A 21790-nucleotide genomic window follows, 5' to 3' on the forward strand; every position below is an offset into this window, starting at 1 on the left:
ATGCCCCTGCAAAAAAATGATGCCTTGATGCCCCAGCGAACAAACAAAAGGAGAAACACCATGAAAGCGGTTCATGGTCCAGGACTCCAGCCTCAGGACTCGAGCCCCGAGTGTATAAAAGGCCAGGCAGGGAAAGGAGGTGCGCTGTAATAAGACACGCTTACTTGTAGGCAGATAAGCCCGGACGTCTGTATTAGGTATTGTTGTCAGGAATAAACAATCTGGTTCTCATTCTATAATTTGCTTCTTTAAGATTCCCTTCTCCTCTGTTCGAAACCCACGTAGAGTTCTCAGGGGGAGGATTTCTACACAGTAAAACTCAGTACAAAATAAAGATGTTCTTACCTTTGAAATTGCGATCATCTTCAGTAAGCAACAACAAAGACATAAAGACAAAGTCAGTTCAACCTTATCAGATGGTAACACGGCTATTCCATCAATAGTCAAGTTGCGGTACAGTTGTCCCTCGTTAATGTCAGTCCATTGGGTCCGGACCCGACCCTGATGTTAATTTAGCCCTTTTAGCCTGATTAATTTGGGCCATATATATATATATATATATATATATATATATATATATATATATATATATATATATATATATATATATATATATATATATATATATATATATATATATATATATATATATATATATATATATATATATGAACAATGTATATTCTAACGGCTAATAAATAGGCCATAGAAAACCAGCGATCATGTACTAATGAGTGAGGGAGTGATGTTTGAATCATGATGCAGGAGGGGCGTCGTCCCCAAATGAGGAGTACCCATGGAACATTACGCAACTTTACAAACATTTGACATAAATTAGGGTATAAACTCACTGTGGTATATACCGTAATGTGCAAGTGCAATATCATCTATTGAGTATTTATTTATTGTGCACCCTGAATGAAACCTGCTAGCTAACAACAACCTGCACCGTGCGAGTTAACAGCATCTCATTCAGTAGCGTAAGGTTTGTACCAAGCGTTGGCAGGCATTGAACACATCACGTTATCATCAAAGCGCCTGTTTAGTCCTTTTCTAATCTGGAACTGATATTCCCAAATGGAATAATAAGATTTAGTGCTTCATGGAACATATAGGAATTCAAGTTAAAGGCAATATAGCAACTTTTGCTACATTTTTTACTGATCCTAACTGCATGAAGCAGTGTAAAAAAAATCCACCATCACCAACGGGTTTCAAAGGCCGGACTACTGCATGATGAAGAGAACAGCACAAGCTCAAAGGCGAACCAAAGAGAGAGCGAGGCCGACAAAGTGTGTGATGAAGGAATTATGAGACTGTTGGATTCTGAAACTGAAGCAGGGTAATAAAAACGGCCTTGGAATGACCTTTTTTGGTAGGCTACCGTTTAACCCGTCGTATTACACGCACAGACTCACATGATTTCATTTTGGAAAAAATTTCCTGGAACATTTTTCCATGTAGTAAATATCCCACGTTACTATGAGAATGCCTGCAACTTAGTAATTTTTTTATTATTATTATTCAACTCCATTCTTCTGTAAAGTGGCTTTCAGTATTTTGAAAAGCGCTACACAAATAAAATGTATTATTATTATTATTATTATTCTTGACTCATGCAGCCGATATCGTTTGTTCTCATGAAATGCAGCGCAAATGTAAATACATTTGTGCTGCCTGGTACTACACAGTTACAGTATTGATATAAAACCTTGCTGGAGGTTTTTGGATGTGCTTTAATATCAGGCTTTGTGGCTGGCATAGGTGGGTCAATATGTGCAGTGGAGATGAACAGAGTATGTAGAGTATCTAAATACCTGGGGTTTTTATCTCTTTTTATATCTTTAGAATGCATAGAAAAGAGAAAGACGACTTGTTTTAAGGATTGTGGGTGAAGGGCAAAAGTTCCCCCAAAAAGCATAGTTTTCCTTTACATTTTTACATGAATACCGCGTAGGCCTCACAGCTAGGAGACCCGAGTTCGATTCCACTCTCTGTGTGGAGTTTGCATGTTCTCCCCGTGCATGCGTGGGTTTTCTCCGGGTACTCCGGTTTCCTCCCCCATTCCAAAAACTAGGTTAATTAGCCACTCCAAATTGTCCATAGGTATGAATGTGAGTGTGAATGGTTGTTTGTCTATATGTGCCCTGGGATTGGCTGGCCACCAGTCCAGGGTGGGATAGGCTCCAGCATTAGCTCTTAAAGCTATTTTTGTTGTCCTCATCATATTTGTCCAAACAAATGTATCTTTAGTCATCCCAGACATGAAATGAACAAGAATGTGGAGAATGAAATAATAATAATAATAATAATATGCATGTATAAACTGCAGCTTTGGTGTCGTTGAGCTGAATGAAAGACGAACGGGTGAAGTTGAGAGACTCACAGCGGCACACAGGTTTGGGCGTGTCCCACTTGCCCAGCTTATTGCACTGTGTTGTGTTTGGGCCCATCAGGATGAACCCAGGGAGGCAGCTATAGCGCAGCACCGTGCCCTCCGCTGGGGGCCCCATTGACCAGGAAGATACTTGACCATTTTCCAAGGAGGTCCACATCCGAGGACATAACAACACTGGAAGAGAAGAAGGGATACGTCACATACCACAGGGCGCTTAGTAAGTTCCATCGCTGTGATTTTTAATATGGCCACTTGGAGGCAGCAGAGGGAAATATTTACAAACTCAACCCCAATTTTTTCATTCATTCATTCATTCATTTTCTTATTGCTTATCCTCACAAGGGTGGCGGGGGTGCTGGAGCCTATCCCAGCTGGACTGGTGGCCAGCCAATCACAGGGCACAGGGCGTGAGGATAAACGGTAAAAATGAATTGATTGGCCACGCGTGGAAACATTTGGTTTCCCCACGACTATGACCTCACTTCAAATGTTGCCATGAGTGAACGTGGTCCTTCCCACCCAAATCCGCACGACAGGTCCTTTCCAGACCAAATATGACACACATGACCGGACATCAGCCCGGATATGTGATGCATGACAAAGTGAAGAGTTGACCGAGTGTTGACTCACAGCATCGACTTTGTTGGGTCAGGTCGGTCCAAGTTCCATTAGGCAAACATTTCCTGACTTTGGGTCCCACGATCACACGGTTTCCTCGGCAGATGTACTCGATCTCGTAGTCCACAGGGAGAACCTGCACACTACGAATCTGGACACAGATGTTACAAAACATTATTTCGCTCATACTGTATTATTATTTGGCTATTATAGTGTATTAATATTATATTTTTGTGTCCTGCACTGGAATTGATGCCACATTTCATTTGGTGCGGCGGTTTGGCGCCATGGCCAGATGCCTCCTTTTTCCCCTCAGGAAAAAAATAACAGCTGGTGCAATTGTGTATCTGTAATTACCTTAATTAGACCAAACCACAGACCATGCGGATCTTACAGCTGCGCCATTTAAACCACCTGACTTGTGTTCACGATTGTCTGTTTTCATCCACGCTATCGTCTATTGTAATGTGAGTGCACTGAACAGATAGAAATCTGCAAGTCAAGCACGGTCGAGTGTGTGCTCAGTTGAGCTCGCGGCGGTTTTAATCCGAATTGGCAGGAAGCATTACTCACCTGCTCCTGCGTAAGGCCTCGGTATCTTATCCCGCCGTCTCTGGGAGGACGGATGATAGCGCAACCTGGAGAGAAATACACCATCAAGAGTAGCAGCTAACAGGAAGCACTGACAAACTTTGCTGTTTCTTTTCTGTTGAGCTTCCTTTCCACCAACAAGTCCAGGAACGTTTATGGCCAAGAACCGTTTCTATCGTCCGCAGTCGTAAGACGTACGTAAGACATGGCAAGACACATGTCTTTCTCTTTTCTCTGCATTCTAAAGCTATGAAAAAAAATAAGTTAATGCTTGTGATGGGACACATCTATTCCGCCTACAAAGCCTCCAAAAACCTGATTTCAACCTCTCACATGGGAATATTTTGGATTTCCTTAATCATCCACGAAAGCCAACCTTATATCTTTTTGTCTTTTAGGAAAAACAAGATCACAGACATCGGCTTTCGTGGTGGACAAAAGTGAACCAGATCCGCTTCATTCAGTAAAAAGATCTGTTCACTTCAGTCATTTCGGTCATTTCGTTCATTCCGGTCATTTCGTTCATTTCAGTCATGTCGTTCATTCCGGTCATTTCGTTCATTTCAGTCATGTCGTTCATTTCGATCATTTTGTTCATTTCGGTCATTTCGTTCTTTTCGTTCATTTCATTCATTTAGTTCATTTTGTTCATTTCGTTCATTTCATTCATATCGGTCATTTCGGTCATTTCGGTCATTTTGTTCATTTCTTTCATTTCGGTCATTTCATTCATTTTAGTCATTTCGTTCGGTTCATTCATTTCAGTCATTTTGTTCATTTTGTTCATTTCGGTCATTTCGGTCATTTCGGTCATTTCGTTCTTTTCGATCATTTCGTTCTTTTCGATCATTTCTTTCTTTTCGTTCATTTCATTCATTTCGTTCATTTCATTCATTTAGTTCATTTCGTTCATTTCATTCATATCGGTCATTTCGGTCATTTCGGTCATTTCGGTCATTTCGATCATTTTGTTCATTTCGGTCATTTCGTTCTTTTCGGTCTTTTCGAACATTTTGTTCAAATCGTTCATTTCGTTCATTTCATTCTTTTAGTTAATTTCGGTAATTTCATTCGTTTTGGTCATTTCGTTCATTTCATTCATTTCATTCATTTCATTCATTTCATTCATTTCATTCATTTCATTCATTTCATTCATTTCATTCATATCGGTCATTTCGTTCTTTTCGATCATTTCGTTCAAATCGTTCAAATCGTTCATTTCGTTCATTTCGTTCATTTTGTTCATATCGGTCATTTTGGTCATTTCGTTCATTTCAGTCATTTGGGTCAATTGGCGGTTAGCCTGTGATCTCCCCCTGTGCATAGACCCGGTCCGCCGTGTCAAGTCAGTCCGTTCACTCATGTTCACGTTGGTTCCGACTCAACAGCGCAACAACACGTGATGACGTACCTTGAAATCTGAAGTACTATGACAGCCCTCCGGATCCGAGCTGGTTATGACCCCGAGACCAAGCGATTGACCGAGTCAATCTCAGGGTGTACCCCACCTCTGTGGGATAGGCTCCAGCACCCCCGCCAGCCTCGTGAGCATAAGCGGTTGTTTACATTGTCTGGTTTTCTGTGTGGTATTTTGTGAGCCTCCACGTTGGAAATGTATCGTGATCCCGTGCTGTACGTGAGATTGATAAGAAATGGAACCTTTGGAATAAATACATTATAGTTGAAAAAAAGAATGTTGCCTTACTTATCATTTGCCAAAACAGGCTTTTTTCTTTTTAGAGCAGGCATTGGGTAGACACTTAATAATCCGGCATAACGCATGGGAAAAAGGACAAAACAGCGACAATCACGGCATTTACTCTCCTTGAGGAAAAGGGCAAAAATCATCAGAAAAGACGCAGAAATGTGGAGCTTAGTATTGCAAACAGCATTCAGGCACCTTCAGAGAACCAAACCTGAGCAGCCTTTGAATAAAGCACATTACTGTGGAAGTCACGGCCGCGGATAAAGATGCCACCCAGGGGAGCGGAGGCTGCCAGAAGAATGGGAACGGACTCTTTGATGAAGAGGTCAGCTTTGATGGAGATGGCTAGTGACCTTGATGCGCCTTATTTTGCAGTATAGCACCCGATAATCCAGTTCAAAAACTCTAATCACTCAAGAACTATGCACCAACAAACTAGACGGCGGCCTGACGCCAAGGAAACATCTGATTCAAGTATTTTCCCCACTCTGCCTCTTACTGCAGTGTCTTCCCACGGGATAATCCATTTGGAGTCGACCATTCCATACAGGTCCAAGCAAGGCGGAACACTCAAAATGCTAAACATCCACTTCATTCCTCACCACAGCCCAGGAAAGACCACCGGACGTGACCCCCACAGCCCAGGAAAGACCAGTGGACGTGACCCCCACAGCCCAGGAAAGACCACCGGACGTGACCCCCACAGCCCAGGAAAGACCACTGGACATGACTCCCACCACCAAAGAGAAAATGACAGCTCTCTAATCTGACAGCAGGTTTATTACGTGTACATCACAGAGATCGGACATCTGTCTCTGGGTATTAGTGCAGCATCAGTGCCTTGGCTCCGACTGGAACGCTCCATAATAATAAGCATGATGAGTTTACTGGTATTCATTAGCTTTGGTTGGCGATGTTTTAAATGCTGGAAGTGGTAAAGTGGCCATAGTGTTTGTCTTGCTTTGGGTGTGCTAAGCAGCTAACCAGTCCATCTCAGCATGTACAGTATATACACACAAACTAGCATCCACACTCTCGTCCACATCTATGTACGTACAATGGAGAGGGGGAACATGCATGTTTTGGGAATGTGAGAGGAAGCCAGAGTAGATGGGTGTTAGAATAAAATGTAGATAGAATGAATATAGTGTTAGTTATCACCCTTATATCCGTTTGCTTAGACAATAGAAAGTGTTTGAATGTGCTGAAGAAGAAATGTTCCCGTGACCCTGATCAGAGACCCCCAGTGACCCCCAGGTCCTGGAGGTGCCTGGATGCGCCAACAGCAACCCTGCAAATGTTCATGTTAATCCTGCAAGAATGTGTCAAGATAAGAACTCATAAAACAATAAAAGTAATGACTCTCACATATACACACACACATAGACAAACAAATACCCCCCCCCCTTGCATGACCATGTAGTAAGGACCCCCGACCCCCGGCTGCATATTCCGAGTAGAGCGGCATGTCACTGGGTATGTTCTTTCACTCTCCTCGCTGCGAGTAACTTTGAATATTGTTGTCTGTCTCTTCTGTATTTCTGTATTTAAGTGCTTTTAAAAGTGTCACAGGAGTTTGAACCTGACAACTCCACAACGCAGATCCAAAGCCTTAACCTCCAGACTGTGAGGACCACAAGGCCTCTGTGCGCTTGGAGTGGTGGACCAGATAGAAACACTCCTCATCCAAACTGTAAGACCAGTTGAACATTTGCAAGAACCAACATTGTGCACTGTTGGATCTTAAGGAGGTTCGAAGAGGAGCTTGCAAAAAAAAAAATGGGAGCAAGATGATGAGACCCCCCCAACCCTGTGGCATATCGCGGGAAAAGTATTCATGTTCATCTGACTGCCTGGGGGGGGGGCTGCTGGAGTGCAATTAAACCGACCTTGCATCCAAATTCTTTTAAGTTTGGCCTGTGATGTTGAAAAAGCACGTCAAGTACGTCCTCGACATGCATGGTGTGCACGGCAAAGAGGGAGCCCCCCACTCCCCACCCCCCACCTCCACATGAGGCACCTGCAAGCATGTGACTACGTGGGGGGTCTCACAGAGTCTCACACTCTTTTAGAACTTTATTACCACCTGAAAACATCAACACCAACCGCTTATCCTCACAGGGGTGGCGGGGGTGCTGGAGCCTATCCCAGCTGGACTGGTGGCCAGCCAATCCCAGGGCACATATAGACAAACAACCATTCACACTCACATTCATACCTATGGACAATTTGGAGTGGCCAATTAACCTAGCATGTTTTTGGAATGGGGGAGGAAACCGGAGTACCCGGAGAAAACCCACGCATGCACGGGGAGAACATGCAAACTCCACACAGAGATGGCCGAGGGGGGAATTGAACTTGGGTTTCCTAGCTGCAAGGCCTATGCACTAACCACTCCTCCACCGTGCAGCCTGTGTTTCTTCATTTAAAGTGCAAATAAAAGTTAAGACCACAAACGGTCCCAAGGGGCCAGTGTCTCTCCCGCTATTCAATTCCCTGCACGTTAGTGTTTATCAATATGGACTAGCAAGCGTGCGCCTACATAAAAAGACAAGAAAACCTTTCATGAAATCGAGCGTGGTGCCAAAGCAACAACTGTTTCCTCCAGACTGAGTGAGAGGATGAGTGAAAGAAGACGAGGAGCAGACGGAGTCATTACCAGCAGATGTATTGTGTGCAGGTACGCTGAGTAAGGGCGACACGGCCAAGAAGACAAGAAGAAAGAAGGCCACCATCTTTCCACCTGGGAAAAAAACACAAATGTACTCATTTAGTTCCAAGATCAATAGACTAGAGTATTGACATGTCTGTCATTACACAACAATTTGACTTTACGCAACTGCTAGAAGATGAAAACGGTAGTCACATCCTGACGTACGTACGCGTTACCACATGCACCAGCGCCGCAGTTTGGGGAAAACGTGTAGCAGAAGCATGGCGGTCAGACGGGTTGTGTCCATAAGTGTCGAACTTATGAAGCAAGTAAGAAAAGTAACATCCCAAAAAGTATTGGATGAATGAACTAGCGAAGCAAAAATCGTAGAAATGGTGGGCAGATGGAGAAACGATGGAGCTCAACTGTAAAATGCAAAGAAATACGTGGACATCCATTGATCTACGAGGATGGAACCAACAACCACGGGATTGGGACATGACCAGAGTATTACATGGAATGCTGATATGGAGGAGCCGGATAATCGTTATCATTGAGTATCCCGTACAGATAATGCATTTTCACCCAATACGAGTCCGAAACGAGGACATTCCGTCATGATCCATATTCACATACACATATTGCTGAATAATAAAATATACATATACGTAGCAACTCATCATCAATCCAAATCTATTTCAGACTTAAAATAATGTACAACTTTAAGCTCCACCCACTTCCACTTTATACCCTGCCCACTCTTAAGTAGGATAAGGATACGCATCATTGAGGTGGGTGAACACATATACATTATACCCTGAAAGTTTATTTTGATTTATTTTACCTTTATTTAACCAGCCAAACAATTTAAGAATAAATTCTTATTTACAAATGCAGCCTGAACAAAGAGCAAAAGCACTTTGATGGGAAATGTTCATATAGTAATGGTAATGGTAATGGTAATGGTAATGGTACTGGTAATGGTAAAATTTCATTTGAATCGGTTCATAATCAGTTCCCAGTTCCACATTTCCAAAAGGAGTAGGAAGAATCCTACCCCTCCATCTGGTACTTTTACAATCACTAACTCTTACATTTGTTCACTTCCTGCTTTCCATAATACAGTTTAAAGGTTGGGGTTTTTTTTGTTTGTTTGTTTTTTAATCATGTACCTCGTACCAAAGTACTCGGTGATATGAGCATCCAATGCCATAATGGGTACCATAGTAAGTATGGTATAGTATAATATAGTGATATATATAGCACATCATGACATCATATAAAATGATTTCCCACCAATAGGGGGCGTCATTAGAACTGTTTATTCATTTCAATGGGAAAAATGTCACAGAAAATATGAACGATGGGTACATTTTTGTGAAAATTCCAGATCCATTGCCTATATATCCTGAACGAGCTGAACATTTTGATGCTGGAATGTGGGAGCAGTTGGTGGAGTTTGAATCATTGGAATGTAAAAATGGAGATCGATGAATGAAATGTACGAATATGTTGCATATTTGCAATAATTCCACAAGGACTCCTTAGTCACAGTAGACTGCATTGAGAACTGCATTTATTTATTATTGAGACTAAAATCCCTTCTTTATTTGAAATACCGTATATACAGCGTAATATAGTATGTTCCACTTTTATCATGTTATACTACATGGTTGCAATGACTTCAAATAAGACATTTTACAGCTGTAATAACAATACTAGAAAACCATCAAAAAGGTGCTACTGTATTATAGCACGTTGCTATCATAGCATCAGAACTGCCACCATAGACCCCAGCTCACCCGGACAGCAAAACATGAGTGGATATGGATGGTCCCTGCCAAATGCGGCGGTCCGGATCTCCTGTGTGCTTGCGTTGTGTAGCGTTGTCCAACAATGGCCGCGGTGCCAGGTGAGTTAACCCGCACGGATTCTGTCTGTGGACCCAAAAGGCAATCATGGAGCCGTGCTTTCAATGAAAACTCATTTCAATAGTGGAATAGTAGAAGTGAGCGTACTCAGTCGGCCAAATGTAGTACCGTGTCTGGGTCCACTTACATCCTAAAGCCTGGAACGCTTGGCTCTTGTGAGAGTGCACTCAAAGCGTTCCAAGCACCGTTCCCTCCTTTGGCACCACTGGAAGAGGAGGTCAAGAGTAGCATGGGGGAGTCATAGTACCACCAGAATACCACCGCTTAAAGCAGCTTCTTTCATGATAACGACACAAAGTATTGCTTTCCATTTTCTTCTGAGGTCTTTTATTTAGTGGTTCCATTTCTACATCTCCTGGTGTGAAACCAGGGCTTGTTTTTCTTCCACATTTCTTATTTGGTGTTTTGGCCACGTCGAGAGGGCATTGGATATTCACTTGCCTCCTGAGCACTGGTGGGCAAAACATTTCATTTCAGTGAACCCGATCATTCCAGTTCATTCAGGAAAAAGATCCGGTCATTTCGGTCATTTCATTCATTTGGGTCAATTGGTGGTTAGCCTGTGATCTCCCCCTGTGCATAGACCCGATCCGCCGTGTCGAGTCAGTCGGTTCACTCATGTTCACGTTGGTTCCGACTCAACAGCGCAACAACACGCGATGACTAGAGGTGTGTCGTCATGAACCAACGGGTCAAAAGAATTAGTTCTTTTTTGTGAAAGGAATGAACGAGGTCACCGACAGTGTCGGTCACTCTCTCGGTCTCGGTCTATCACTCGGCTAACCCCACCCACCCACAGAGCGAGACGCGGCGATAGGATAAGACAGCCAAGCACGTAGATGGTTCCACCCTGCAAAAGGAACGGTGAACTGGCTCTCCAGCCAATCACAAAAAAAAGCATTTGCAACTGAACGGACTGAACGGGTATTTTAGGGGCGTTGACCTCGTTCATGGAAGTCCAATTTAGCTGGCGGTTCAATGCCAAAATCATCAGAGAAATGTCAAAATGTGAAATCCAAATAACTTTGGTCTTGCTACAAGAGCCATCTGCCAGGGCTTTGAAGCTAACATTACCAATGTAAATACTCCTTTCTTTCTCCATTTCCCATCAATATTTGTCCCAGCTTGTGGCTACAGAGTTACCGTGCTTCAACCAAACTATGGTGGGGGCCGAGGGTCAAACAGGAGGAGTGCACATATCTGACGCATCAAAAAATTTGCCGGCGTTAAAGGAAACTTCCTAGTATGGATCCAGCTTTGGTCACAAATGAGTTAACGATTGTATGTTTTACCAAAGCCTTGACTTAAACCTTTACTTCCAGGCTGCTATTGCTACAACTATTCATGTTCACAGGTCAATTTCATTCTTATTATTGTTGAATATGTCATATGAATATGTCACATGAATATGTCAGGCCAAGAGTCTCCAAACTGTTCAATAAAAAGGAGTGAATTGTGATGAGTCATTGTGGTGAGTTGGTTTAGCCTCGACTGCGAGATGAGGTGTTGGGGAAGGGGTGGGGGGGTAGTGATGACTCAGCGTCACTAATGTGTGTCAACTAAACACGAAGAAATGAAGGTCAAAGCCTTTAGGTGCACAATTTAGGAAGAGGAGAAAAGAGGCAAAGATAAAAGGCATATCATCATGTTATGTATACAGCATTATGGAACGGATATGCTAAATGCTAAGTGACTGCATAACGAGGCTAACTGCTCTTCATTTGTTTTCTTGACTGACCATTTGAATGATGTAAATAATACACCATATTTCCATGAGTGCACTTCTGAAATCGGCCGGCCGATATATTGGGCTGATATTTTTGATTTTTTGAATCGGTATCGGCCAGTACATGCGTGGGTTCGCCGATAAATTTTTCCACCGCATGATTTACAGTCAGGCATCCGCCGGGGTAATATTTGTTATCATGGTTATTTTTTCATGTAAATTGCGGCATCAAAAGCAGTATCGGCCACAAATATCGGCCCAAGCAAAATTGGCCATCGGCTAAGGATGATGGAAAAAAATCAATATCGGCATCGGCCCCAAAAAAACATATCAGTCGATCCCTACTTTGGATCACCATCTACGGGGAGTCAGGATGAGGAGCCATCACAATGGCACTCATTATAAGCAGCTGGTGGCAAACCAAAGCCCTTGGTTGCCGTGTGTCACTGAAGATACACTTTTTGCATTCCCATCTATTCCACCAGGACAGAGAAGTGGAATCCGTCATGCTGGCTGACGACTGCTGGAATGTGGTCAGGGATGATGGGAGCATGAGTACAAGAGACAAGCCACCATCATAGGAACCTTGTTGTCTTAAGTGATACTTTATATTGAATATCTTATGAAAAACAACTTCAGATATTTCTGGTTTATTTTGTGAACAAGTGCAATTTCAATATTTTCCACATCTAAATATAATTTCTCAGCAAAAATGCCTAAATCTATTATATCAACAGATCTGTATGATCCTGATGTAAAAAATATCATTGAATATATTGAATACCTTAGCAAACCAGCACAGTTATCAATTAGCCACTTCTATCTCGGACGCAGATGGACTCCAACAATTTGGTGTTATTCCAGACTGGTGTTATTCCAGACTGGTGTTATTCCAAGTGTGATGCTATGACGAATACACGCGTCCTTTCTGACAGACAGAAATGGAATGGTCCTGATTAACAGAGGACCAACTATGGTACCACCTGACTTGGCTTTTCCACGGAATGAAGGTTGCCACCCCCGTTATTTCGGAAAGACAATTATTAGTGTAAAAATGATCCCAAGAGGTTGGTTGGTCTACACACCAAATAGTAACGGTCTTTTCTGCTTTTGTAGCAAATTATTTTCGACATGGCCTGTTATATGTAGTATTCTGGTCACTAGGCATCAGTAATGTTATGAGACATGACGTTAGATTACGTTACCTTTCACGCTGCTTGGACACTGGCTACTGAGACAGCAGAGCCCAGCCGACATGATGTGGCCGAGACCGACATGACGTGGCCGAGACCGACGTGACGTGGCCGAGACCGACGTGCCGTGGCCGAGACCAACGTGACGTGGCCGAGACCGACGTAACGTGGCCGAGACCGACGTAACGTGGCCGAGACCGACATGCCGTGGCCGAGACCGACCTGCCGTGGCCGAGACCGACATGCCGTGGCCGAGACCGACATGCCGTGGCCGAGACCGACATGCCGTGGCCGAGACCGACCTGCCGTGGCCGAGACCGACGTGGCCGAGACCGACATGCCGTGGCCGAGACCGACATGCCGTGGCCGAGACCGACATGCCGTGGCCGAGACCAACGTGACGTGGCCGAGACCGACATGACGTGGCCGACATGCCGTGGCCGAGACCAACGTGACGTGGCCGAGACCGACATGACGTGGCCGACATGCCGTGGCCGAGACCGACATGCCGTGGCCGAGACCGACATGACGTGGCCGAGACCGACATGCCGTGGCCGACATGCCGTGGCCGACATGCCGTGGCCGAGACCGACATGACGTGGCCAAGACCGACATGGCGTGGCCGAGACCAGCATGCCATGGCCGAGACCGACCTGCCATGGCCGAGACCGACATGACGTGGCCGACATGCCGTGGCCGAGACCGACATGACGTGGCCGAGACCGACATGCCATGGCCGAGACCAACATGACATGGCCGAGACCGACATGCCGTGGCCGAGTCCGACATGCCGTGGCCGAGTCCGACATGCCGTGGCCGAGACCGACATGCCGTGGCCGAGACCGACATGCCGTGGCCGAGACCGACATGAAATGGCCGAGACCGACATGACATGGCCGAGACCGACATGACATGGCCGAGACCGACATGCCGTGGCCGAGACCGACGTGACGTGGCCGAGACCGACGTGACGTGGCCGAGACCGACATGACATGGCCGAGACCGACATGACATGGCCGAGACCGACATGCCGTGGCCGAGACCGACGTGACGTGGCCGAGACCGACATGACATGGCCGAGACCGACATGACATGGCCGAGACCGACATGCCGTGGCCGAGACCGACATGACATGGCCGAGACCGACATTCCGTGGCCGAGACCGACATGCCGTGGCCGAGACCGACATGCCGTGGCCGAGACTGACATGACATGGCCGAGGCCGAGTGAAATAAAGATTTTACTGTCATCCCATTTGGAAGTGGCGCATATTGTCTCCTTGGTCCTTGTCCTCCATTCCATTTGCCGTGGCCGAGACCGACATGCCGTGGCCGAGACCGACATGCCGTGGCCGAGACCGACATGAAATGGCCGAGACCGACATGCCGTGGCCGAGTCCGACATGCCGTGGCCGAGTCCGACATGCCGTGGCCGAGACCGACATGCCGTGGCCGAGACCGACATGCCGTGGCCGAGACCGACATGAAATGGCCGAGACCGACATGACATGGCCGAGACCGACATGACATGGCCGAGACCGACATGCCGTGGCCGAGACCGACGTGACGTGGCCGAGACCGACGTGACGTGGCCGAGACCGACATGACATGGCCGAGACCGACATGACATGGCCGAGACCGACATGCCGTGGCCGAGACCGACGTGACGTGGCCGAGACCGACATGACATGGCCGAGACCGACATGACATGGCCGAGACCGACATGCCGTGGCCGAGACCGACATGACATGGCCGAGACCGACATTCCGTGGCCGAGACCGACATGCCGTGGCCGAGACCGACATGCCGTGGCCGAGACTGACATGACATGGCCGAGGCCGAGTGAAATAAAGATTTTACTGTCATCCCATTTGGAAGTGGCGCATATTGTCTCCTTGGTCCTTGTCCTCCATTCCATTTGAAACACTTAAGTTTTGAATAAAAAATGATGGAGGCTAACTATAACGAGGTAGTGGAGTGTAAAAGTGACTATTGGGGTGATATTTCATGTCTAAGGGCTCAAACAACATTAAAACACGTATTTAGAAAGTCACCATAGGTTTTGTATACTCCAACTACCATAATATTCAATTTATGAACATTGACTCATATATTGAACAAGGTTATGTCTGGAACCAATTGATCGTGATAAAGGAGGGATTACTGTACTCACCGTTTGTTGCCGTTTGCACTAAACTAAACTGTCGGACCAAACTCTACAAACAGAAGGAAGCTGCAGTCGGGACAATGAAATGGATGCCATATTGTTGGGCCAATAGTGTTTTCAGTGCCCCCACAGGCCTTCAATGACTGGTGAAGAGTAAAGTGAAGAGTAGAAGACCATGAAGTGTTGCCTGGAAGAGCAGTAGCTGTAATAGTACTGTAGCAGTAGCAGTACATCATGGTGGAAGCAGCACAACAACACAGCCAGGACTGCATGACAGAAATAAATTCATACGACCAAAGTGTGCGATTCCCTGCTGCTCCTGGCACCAATGACAAATGTGAAATGGCACTCAGAGAGCAAGGATGGTGAGCTACGATGCGAGCTCGCTAAAACGCCTGAGGGTAGCAGCGTTTTATTAGGTTGACAGTCGGATGGACTTTCTTCTTTGTCAAATAAAAAGTCCAACAGGATGAAATAAAACCACAGTTATTTGCTTCATTGAAATTTCATTTAAAAACATTTTCATAAATTGCATACATCCAGAAAGCTGTCTCCTCCTCTGACTGCAAAAGGAAGAGAATCCGGCTATTGCTGTTGCCTAGCAACCATTCACATACACTCTTACTGTGCGTCGATTAGACACCAGTGATGGTTTGTCTTGTTTGGTCCCTGTCACAGCTTTGTTGCCCCCCCCCACAGGACACCACGTCCTGGCTAGTCATTGATAATGTATGAGTGGCCTGTCATATTTGTACACCAACATCAACAATTATTATTATTATTATGACATGATAAGTTATATGTGTCTGTTATTGATATCCCACCCACTTTCATACCTATGGTCAATTAACCTAGCATGCACGGGGAGAACATGCAAACTCCACACAGAGATGCCCGAGGAGGGAATTGAACTTGGGTCTCCTAGCTGTGAGGCCTTTTTTATGATATAATTTATGAACATTTTTATGATAATTTAAATCTAATATTTAAACAAATTGTGATCAATATGTGCATAAATCAGACTGCACCGCAGACGAGTGGTTAGCATGCAGGCCTCACTTGGCCTCACAGCTAGGAGACCCAAGTTCGATTCCACCCTCGGCCATTTATGGCCACTCCAAATTGTCCATAGGTGGGTGAGTGTGAATGGTTGTTTGTCTATATGTGCCCTGGAATGTTTTTGGAATGTGGGAGGAAACCGGAGTATCCGGAGAAAAGCCACGCATGCACGGGGAGAACATGCAAACTCCACACAGAGATGGCCGAGGGTGGGATTGAACCCTGGTCTCCTAGCTGTGAGGTCTGCGCGCTAACCACTCGTCTTCCGTGCCGCCCCAAAATGATTATATTTTATTTTAATTATTTTAATTATTATATTATACATACAATTTTTTTTGCGGGTAATTTATTTGACAAACTACTTGACCAAAAGTAGAACAGAAAAGTTTTTTTCATGTATGAGTCGCTTTGGAGTATAAGTGGCAGGAACAGCCAACCTTATAGAAAAGTGTGACTTATTCATTCATTCATTCATTTTCAACCGCTTTTTCCTCACGAGGGTCACGGGGGTGCTGGAGCCTATCCCAGCTGTCTTCGGGCGAGAGGCAGGGTACACCCTAGACATAAACATTACATGACAACATACACAAATATTTGCTTATTTTGTCTTAAGACTTGTCTTAAAACGGACACAGATCAGTGATTAGGGCGTGGCAGTACTACACATGTGGAGTAGTATCTCCATCCACTCTCCTGACTGTGTGGCCACCATGCAACCACTTGTCCACAGGTCGGCAGCATAGGTCATCATACAAGTACCGTATTTCCCGGACTATAAGTCGCACTTTTTTTCATAGGTTGGCTTTTCCTGCCGCTTATACTCTTATTTTATTTTATCCACTTATTTTATTTACTTCGTTTATTTTTTGTGTAGCTGAATAAGCATTTTGTTAGCATATCTTACACCTATTCAGTCTGTTCTCTATTCTTTTATTGTTACAACTTGCCTTCCAAGAGGACCTAATGTCTGTTTTGGTCTTGTCTGTTTGGTATTTGGGAAAATAAATTACCCTCAAAAAATGCCACTTATACTCCAGTGCAACTTATGTATGTTTTTATTCTAACTAATGATGCATTTTTGGCATTGTGTGACTTATACTCCAGAGCGACTTATAGTCCAGAAAATAGGGTATTTTTTGTGTGAGTATAGTGTTGTTTTTGCATTAGCCTTATGTTGTTTGGCAGCGTCGATTCTGGGTTTAATTTCACAGAGAAATTGTTAAAAGGGAACGGCACTTTTTAATTTTATTTTGCCCATCATTCACAATCCAAACACATATTTATTTCCCTTTCCTGTGCGTTATAACACGAAACAAGTGAATATGTGCTTGCTAACAATGCAGGCTATTAGCAACTCCAGACTCGTTGAGCTCCCTGTATGCACACTCTATAATGCTACACAGACAACCGCTTACTCACACAAAATAAATACAGTTAAGACACTGATAAATTGTTATTTACTGACTCTTCAGTTTGGAAGATAGTCCCGCCTCACCCATGCAAACATACAGCTCGTACCCGGCCGTGTAAGGAAGGCACAGCGAGCCGGGCTTCCTTATATGAGATGTTAGAAAAAACTCTCTGAAACAGAGCGTTTCAGAGCCATCCCGACTTCTTTCAGCGCTCGCTTGGAAATGCACAACCCTCATTATCATTATTAGCTAACAATGACAACAACTTATAGTCCAGAAAATACACTAATTCCAGCCAGCTACGGGTTTCCATGAGAATCCAAATACATTCCAGGAGATGTACAACTAACTCACCAGCCGATGGATCAATTTGAAGCATTTGAGTCGTAGCTTTGGTTAGTTTTCTCCTGCCGTCCACGTAGTCTAAGAGTACCTTGGTATTTCCATTCTATTTGGCTTTTCATCTCTCCTGCTGCAGCCATGTTTCTCTGCCGTGCTGTGCTCTGCTTTTCCACACTGTTCATCAAAGGCAGCGCCAAATGGACCCCCCCCCGAGCAGTAATACACATTAACCCCCCAAAACAATTTACACCGCTATTGCTGTTCAGTTCCTGTCTCGCCATCTCTCCACTCCTCCTCCTTTCACTTGCAAATATTTGCATAACGTTGTTGCCATCGTTTGAGCGTTGCATTGCAAGGCGGCAAAACGACGTTACCTCAAACTCAGCACATCAGGAGCGCTTGGGGCCTCAACGACATCACTGGCAAATTGACAATATATTTGCAAGACACAATCGAGGAATAGTAAAGATCAAATGTTTTGGCATAAATGTTCTGCAACGACATGAGAGGGAACACGGCCTCTCAAATTTAAAAAGGGATACGACATTTTGGGGGGGGGTTTGCCCACCATACACAATTTCTCTTTTGGGTGTGTTTGTAACAGTGAGCGACAGACAGGGGAAAACTGCTGTCAATCATGACAACCCCGCCCACCCATTCTCCAACAGACTCCTGTGGTTCTGTTCACACAGTAAACGCTACAGGACGTCATTGGCTCCACGCTTTCCGGCTCTACGATACCTCACTTGTCTGTACAAGATCCTTCACAACATTAATACCCTGTACTGTACTGTCTGCCATGCCTTGTATAAAGTCTAATGTACTTGTATTTACATTATCATTTTATTCATATTTATTTCATATTAGAGTGTCTTTTACTTCCGAAACTGAATTGTAAGCAATTTCTCTTATGGATCAATAAAGTCTAAGCCGAGTTGCCGGACCTGCCTTCTGCCTTCCTACACATATTGATTCCACACAGCAACATATTGCCAAAATGAAGGCTACACCTAGCGTTAGCTTCATATGCCACAAAAGGATTGTGGATGATGGGACCAACCCCCCCCCCAAAAGTGTCCTTTTCCTTCCAACCTGATTGATGCGTGCATGGTGCACGTCAAGTGTGGACGGGCAGAGGCCTTAGGGGCCCCAACCTGTGCAAAGACGTTATGGTCTCTCTAACGTGTGCATCAACGTAAACATCAATCCTGAGCGGATTGACGTTGACGCATGTCAACCTCATTCAGGCTAACTCTCAAGGAGGGGAAATCATTTTGGATGTTTCCTCGGAATCCTTGGAATTATGTTATGTAGGGCGAATGGAAGGTGATTCAAAGGGCTTGAAAAGTGGAAGGGGAGGCGGGGGGGCTGGGGGGTGTTGCGTTGCTTTCAATGCCTCTTGAGAGGGAAGAATTCCGAACTGCATTCACAAGTTGGTTTTGAATGGCGGACTGCTCAGTAAACAGTCAGCTGTGGAAATGGAAATGGTTTGTTGAGTGTACTGGAAACAGGGGGGCCTCAGGGGGGACTCATTGTTACCTGTTTACAACGTTCTAAATAAGTTTTTTTAGCTCTATTCCTAAAGGGGACCTGTTATGCTTTTCACACTTTTCTGTATGTTGTTAGAATGTTGTATTCTCGTGTTAAATGATGCCAAAGTTTCAGATAATGAGGGCTGTGCTTTTCCAAGCGAGCCCTGAAAGAAGTCGGGATGGCTCTGAAACGCTCTGTTTCACAGAGTTTTTTCTAACATCTCATATAAGGAAGCCCGGCTCACTGTGCCTTCCTTACACGGCCGGGTACGAGCTGTATGTTTGCATGGGTGAGGCGGGACTATCTTCCAAACTGAAGAGTCAGTAAATAACAATTTATCAGTGTCTTAACTGTATTTATTTTGTGTAAGTAAGCGGTTGTCTGTGTAGCATTATAGAGTGTGCATACAGGGAGCTCACCGAGTCTGGAGTTGCTAATAGCCTGCATTGTTAGCTAGCTCATATTCACTTGTTTCGTGTTATAATGCACAGACATGGGAAATAAATACGTGTTTGGATTGTGAATGATGGGCGAAATAAAATTAAAAAGTGTTTTTCCCTTTTAACAATTTCTCGGTGAAATTAAACCCAGAATCGATGCTGCCAAACAACTCACACAAAAAATACCCTATTTTCTGGACTATAGTGAGTCGCTCCGGAGTATAGGACGCACAATGCCAAAAATGCATCATTAGTTGGATTAAAAAACAGGAGTATAAGTGGCATTTTTTGCGGGTAATTTATTTTCCAAACTACTTGACCAAAACAGACATTATGTCCTCTTGGAAGGCAAGTTGTAACAATAAAAGAATAGAAAACAGGCTGAATAGGTGTAAGATATGCTAACAGAATGCTTATTCAGCTACACAAAAAATAAACAAACAGAAAAGGTGTCCAGTGTTTATGGAACATAAACACTTTTTTCATGTATAAGTGGCTCTGGAGTATAAGTGGCAGGAACAGCCCACCTATGAAAAAAAGTGTGACTTATAGTCCGGAAAATACGGTAATAATAATGTTGCACTAAAAACACAACACACACTGCCTGAGTAGCACATGCAGTCATATTAGCATGCTAAGCAAAACCAAGCTAACCAAGCTAGCTTATACTGGCTATTGCCGTATGGCAATAGCTATTTACTAATTCCTATTTACTAATTACTTACTAGTGGTGGCAAGTGTCTTTTGTTTTTCAGCGACATAGCCGATGTTTCCGTCTGCTGCCCCGACATGCTTTGTTCAGGAGGGGGCTGCTTAGCGTTTGTGGGGGCATGCCGCTGTGAATGAGCGTCCTTTGGGAAAATATTTCCATAACCTTCCTGTGTGAGCTCCCCCCACCGTGAGATAGGCAAATATCCGACTGCCAATATTAAATGAACAGTGACTGATGGAGACAAATACCAACGTCCAACTAAAACCAACTTCATCGATGTGCCTCAATGAAGCCTCTCGTCAGCAAGCCTGTGTGATAAAACATTTGTTTCTTCATTAGATTCATCGATTATCGTGACAGTCATAAGTGTACCAAGATTTGTTTATCTTCTGGCAGTTTGTTTACGTTGAAATTAGGGATGTTTGATAATTATTGGCCCGATAACAGCATAAATATGCAATATTGGCTGATATCGGGATCTGATTTTTCCCTATCATGAAAACATATGCTGTATCCAACACATACGTATGTGTTCAGTCATGTTACAGTGTAGCATGACGGATATGCGTAACAGTTACGCATATCGGTATTGGCTGATATCGATATCGGAAATTGAGAGTTGGACAATATCGGCATATCGGTTTTCGGCAAAAAAAACAATATTGATATCCCTGGTTCAAGTGAGTCCAATGACTCAAAGTACAGTGAGACCCTGTCTCTCGCCCAAAGTCAGCTAGGATAGGCTCCAGCATGCCCCACCACCCTAATTAGGATGAAGCGGGACAGAAAATGATGGATGGATGGATGGAAAATGTATGACAAATGGGCACCCTGAGATCCCCATCCCCAATATTAAAAGTATATTACAATAGCAATTGATCTTGACGTAACGGACTTGATGCACGTCGGTAAACCTCACTCCATGACGCCTTTAGAGCCGCGCCGGCCATTGAATTAGCAGCTCAGGCTTTTAGGTTGAAAGGCTTGGACGTTTCCCAATCCCAAATCTCAACCATAAACACAGAACGGTTTGCCGAGACCGACGGCTCTCTCCAGAGCGATTAACTTAACTGCTAGCATTACTGATGATTGCTAACCTGACAAGCCAACTGTCGCTAACATCCAAACATCAAAGTTCACCAACACATTAAGGAAGTGAAGAACGATACTGCAACAGGTTGTAAACAAATAGATGGCAAGATGATGGATAGGTTTGCTTTACAGTAATCCTTCCTTTATGGCGGTTAATTGGTTCGTGTGAATTTCATTTCAAGTTGGGTTCAATAGCAATAAATATCCATCCATCCATCC

At 44.4% G+C, this 21790-nt stretch overlaps 1 protein-coding gene across 2 annotated transcripts in view; it reads right to left on the reverse strand.

Annotated features, from left to right (window-relative positions):
- Nucleotides 1-21790, reverse strand: part of gabbr1b (gamma-aminobutyric acid (GABA) B receptor, 1b) — a 159423-nt gene that overhangs the window by 125771 nt on the left and 11862 nt on the right. Inside the window, exons 2-6 of one of the 2 annotated variants that reach the window (XM_078792222.1) lie at nucleotides 7972-8055; nucleotides 3590-3654; nucleotides 3029-3167; nucleotides 2387-2572; nucleotides 346-363 (exon numbers count right to left, since the gene is read on the reverse strand). In XM_078792222.1, the coding sequence (XP_078648348.1) occupies nucleotides 346-363; nucleotides 2387-2572; nucleotides 3029-3167; nucleotides 3590-3654; nucleotides 7972-8047 (484 nt within the window). In that variant the 5' untranslated portion in view covers nucleotides 8048-8055. The remainder of the gene's footprint in view (nucleotides 1-345; nucleotides 364-2386; nucleotides 2573-3028; nucleotides 3168-3589; nucleotides 3655-7971; nucleotides 8056-21790) is intronic. The other variant, XM_058047926.2, reaches the window with a different exon arrangement.

Source organism: Doryrhamphus excisus, linkage group LG7 (assembly GCF_037039965.1).
Source record: "Doryrhamphus excisus strain RoL-2023G ecotype Guam linkage group LG7, RoL_Dexc_Guam_v1.1, whole genome shotgun sequence".
In the NCBI taxonomy this organism is placed as follows: Eukaryota; Metazoa; Chordata; class Actinopteri; order Syngnathiformes; family Syngnathidae; genus Doryrhamphus; species Doryrhamphus excisus.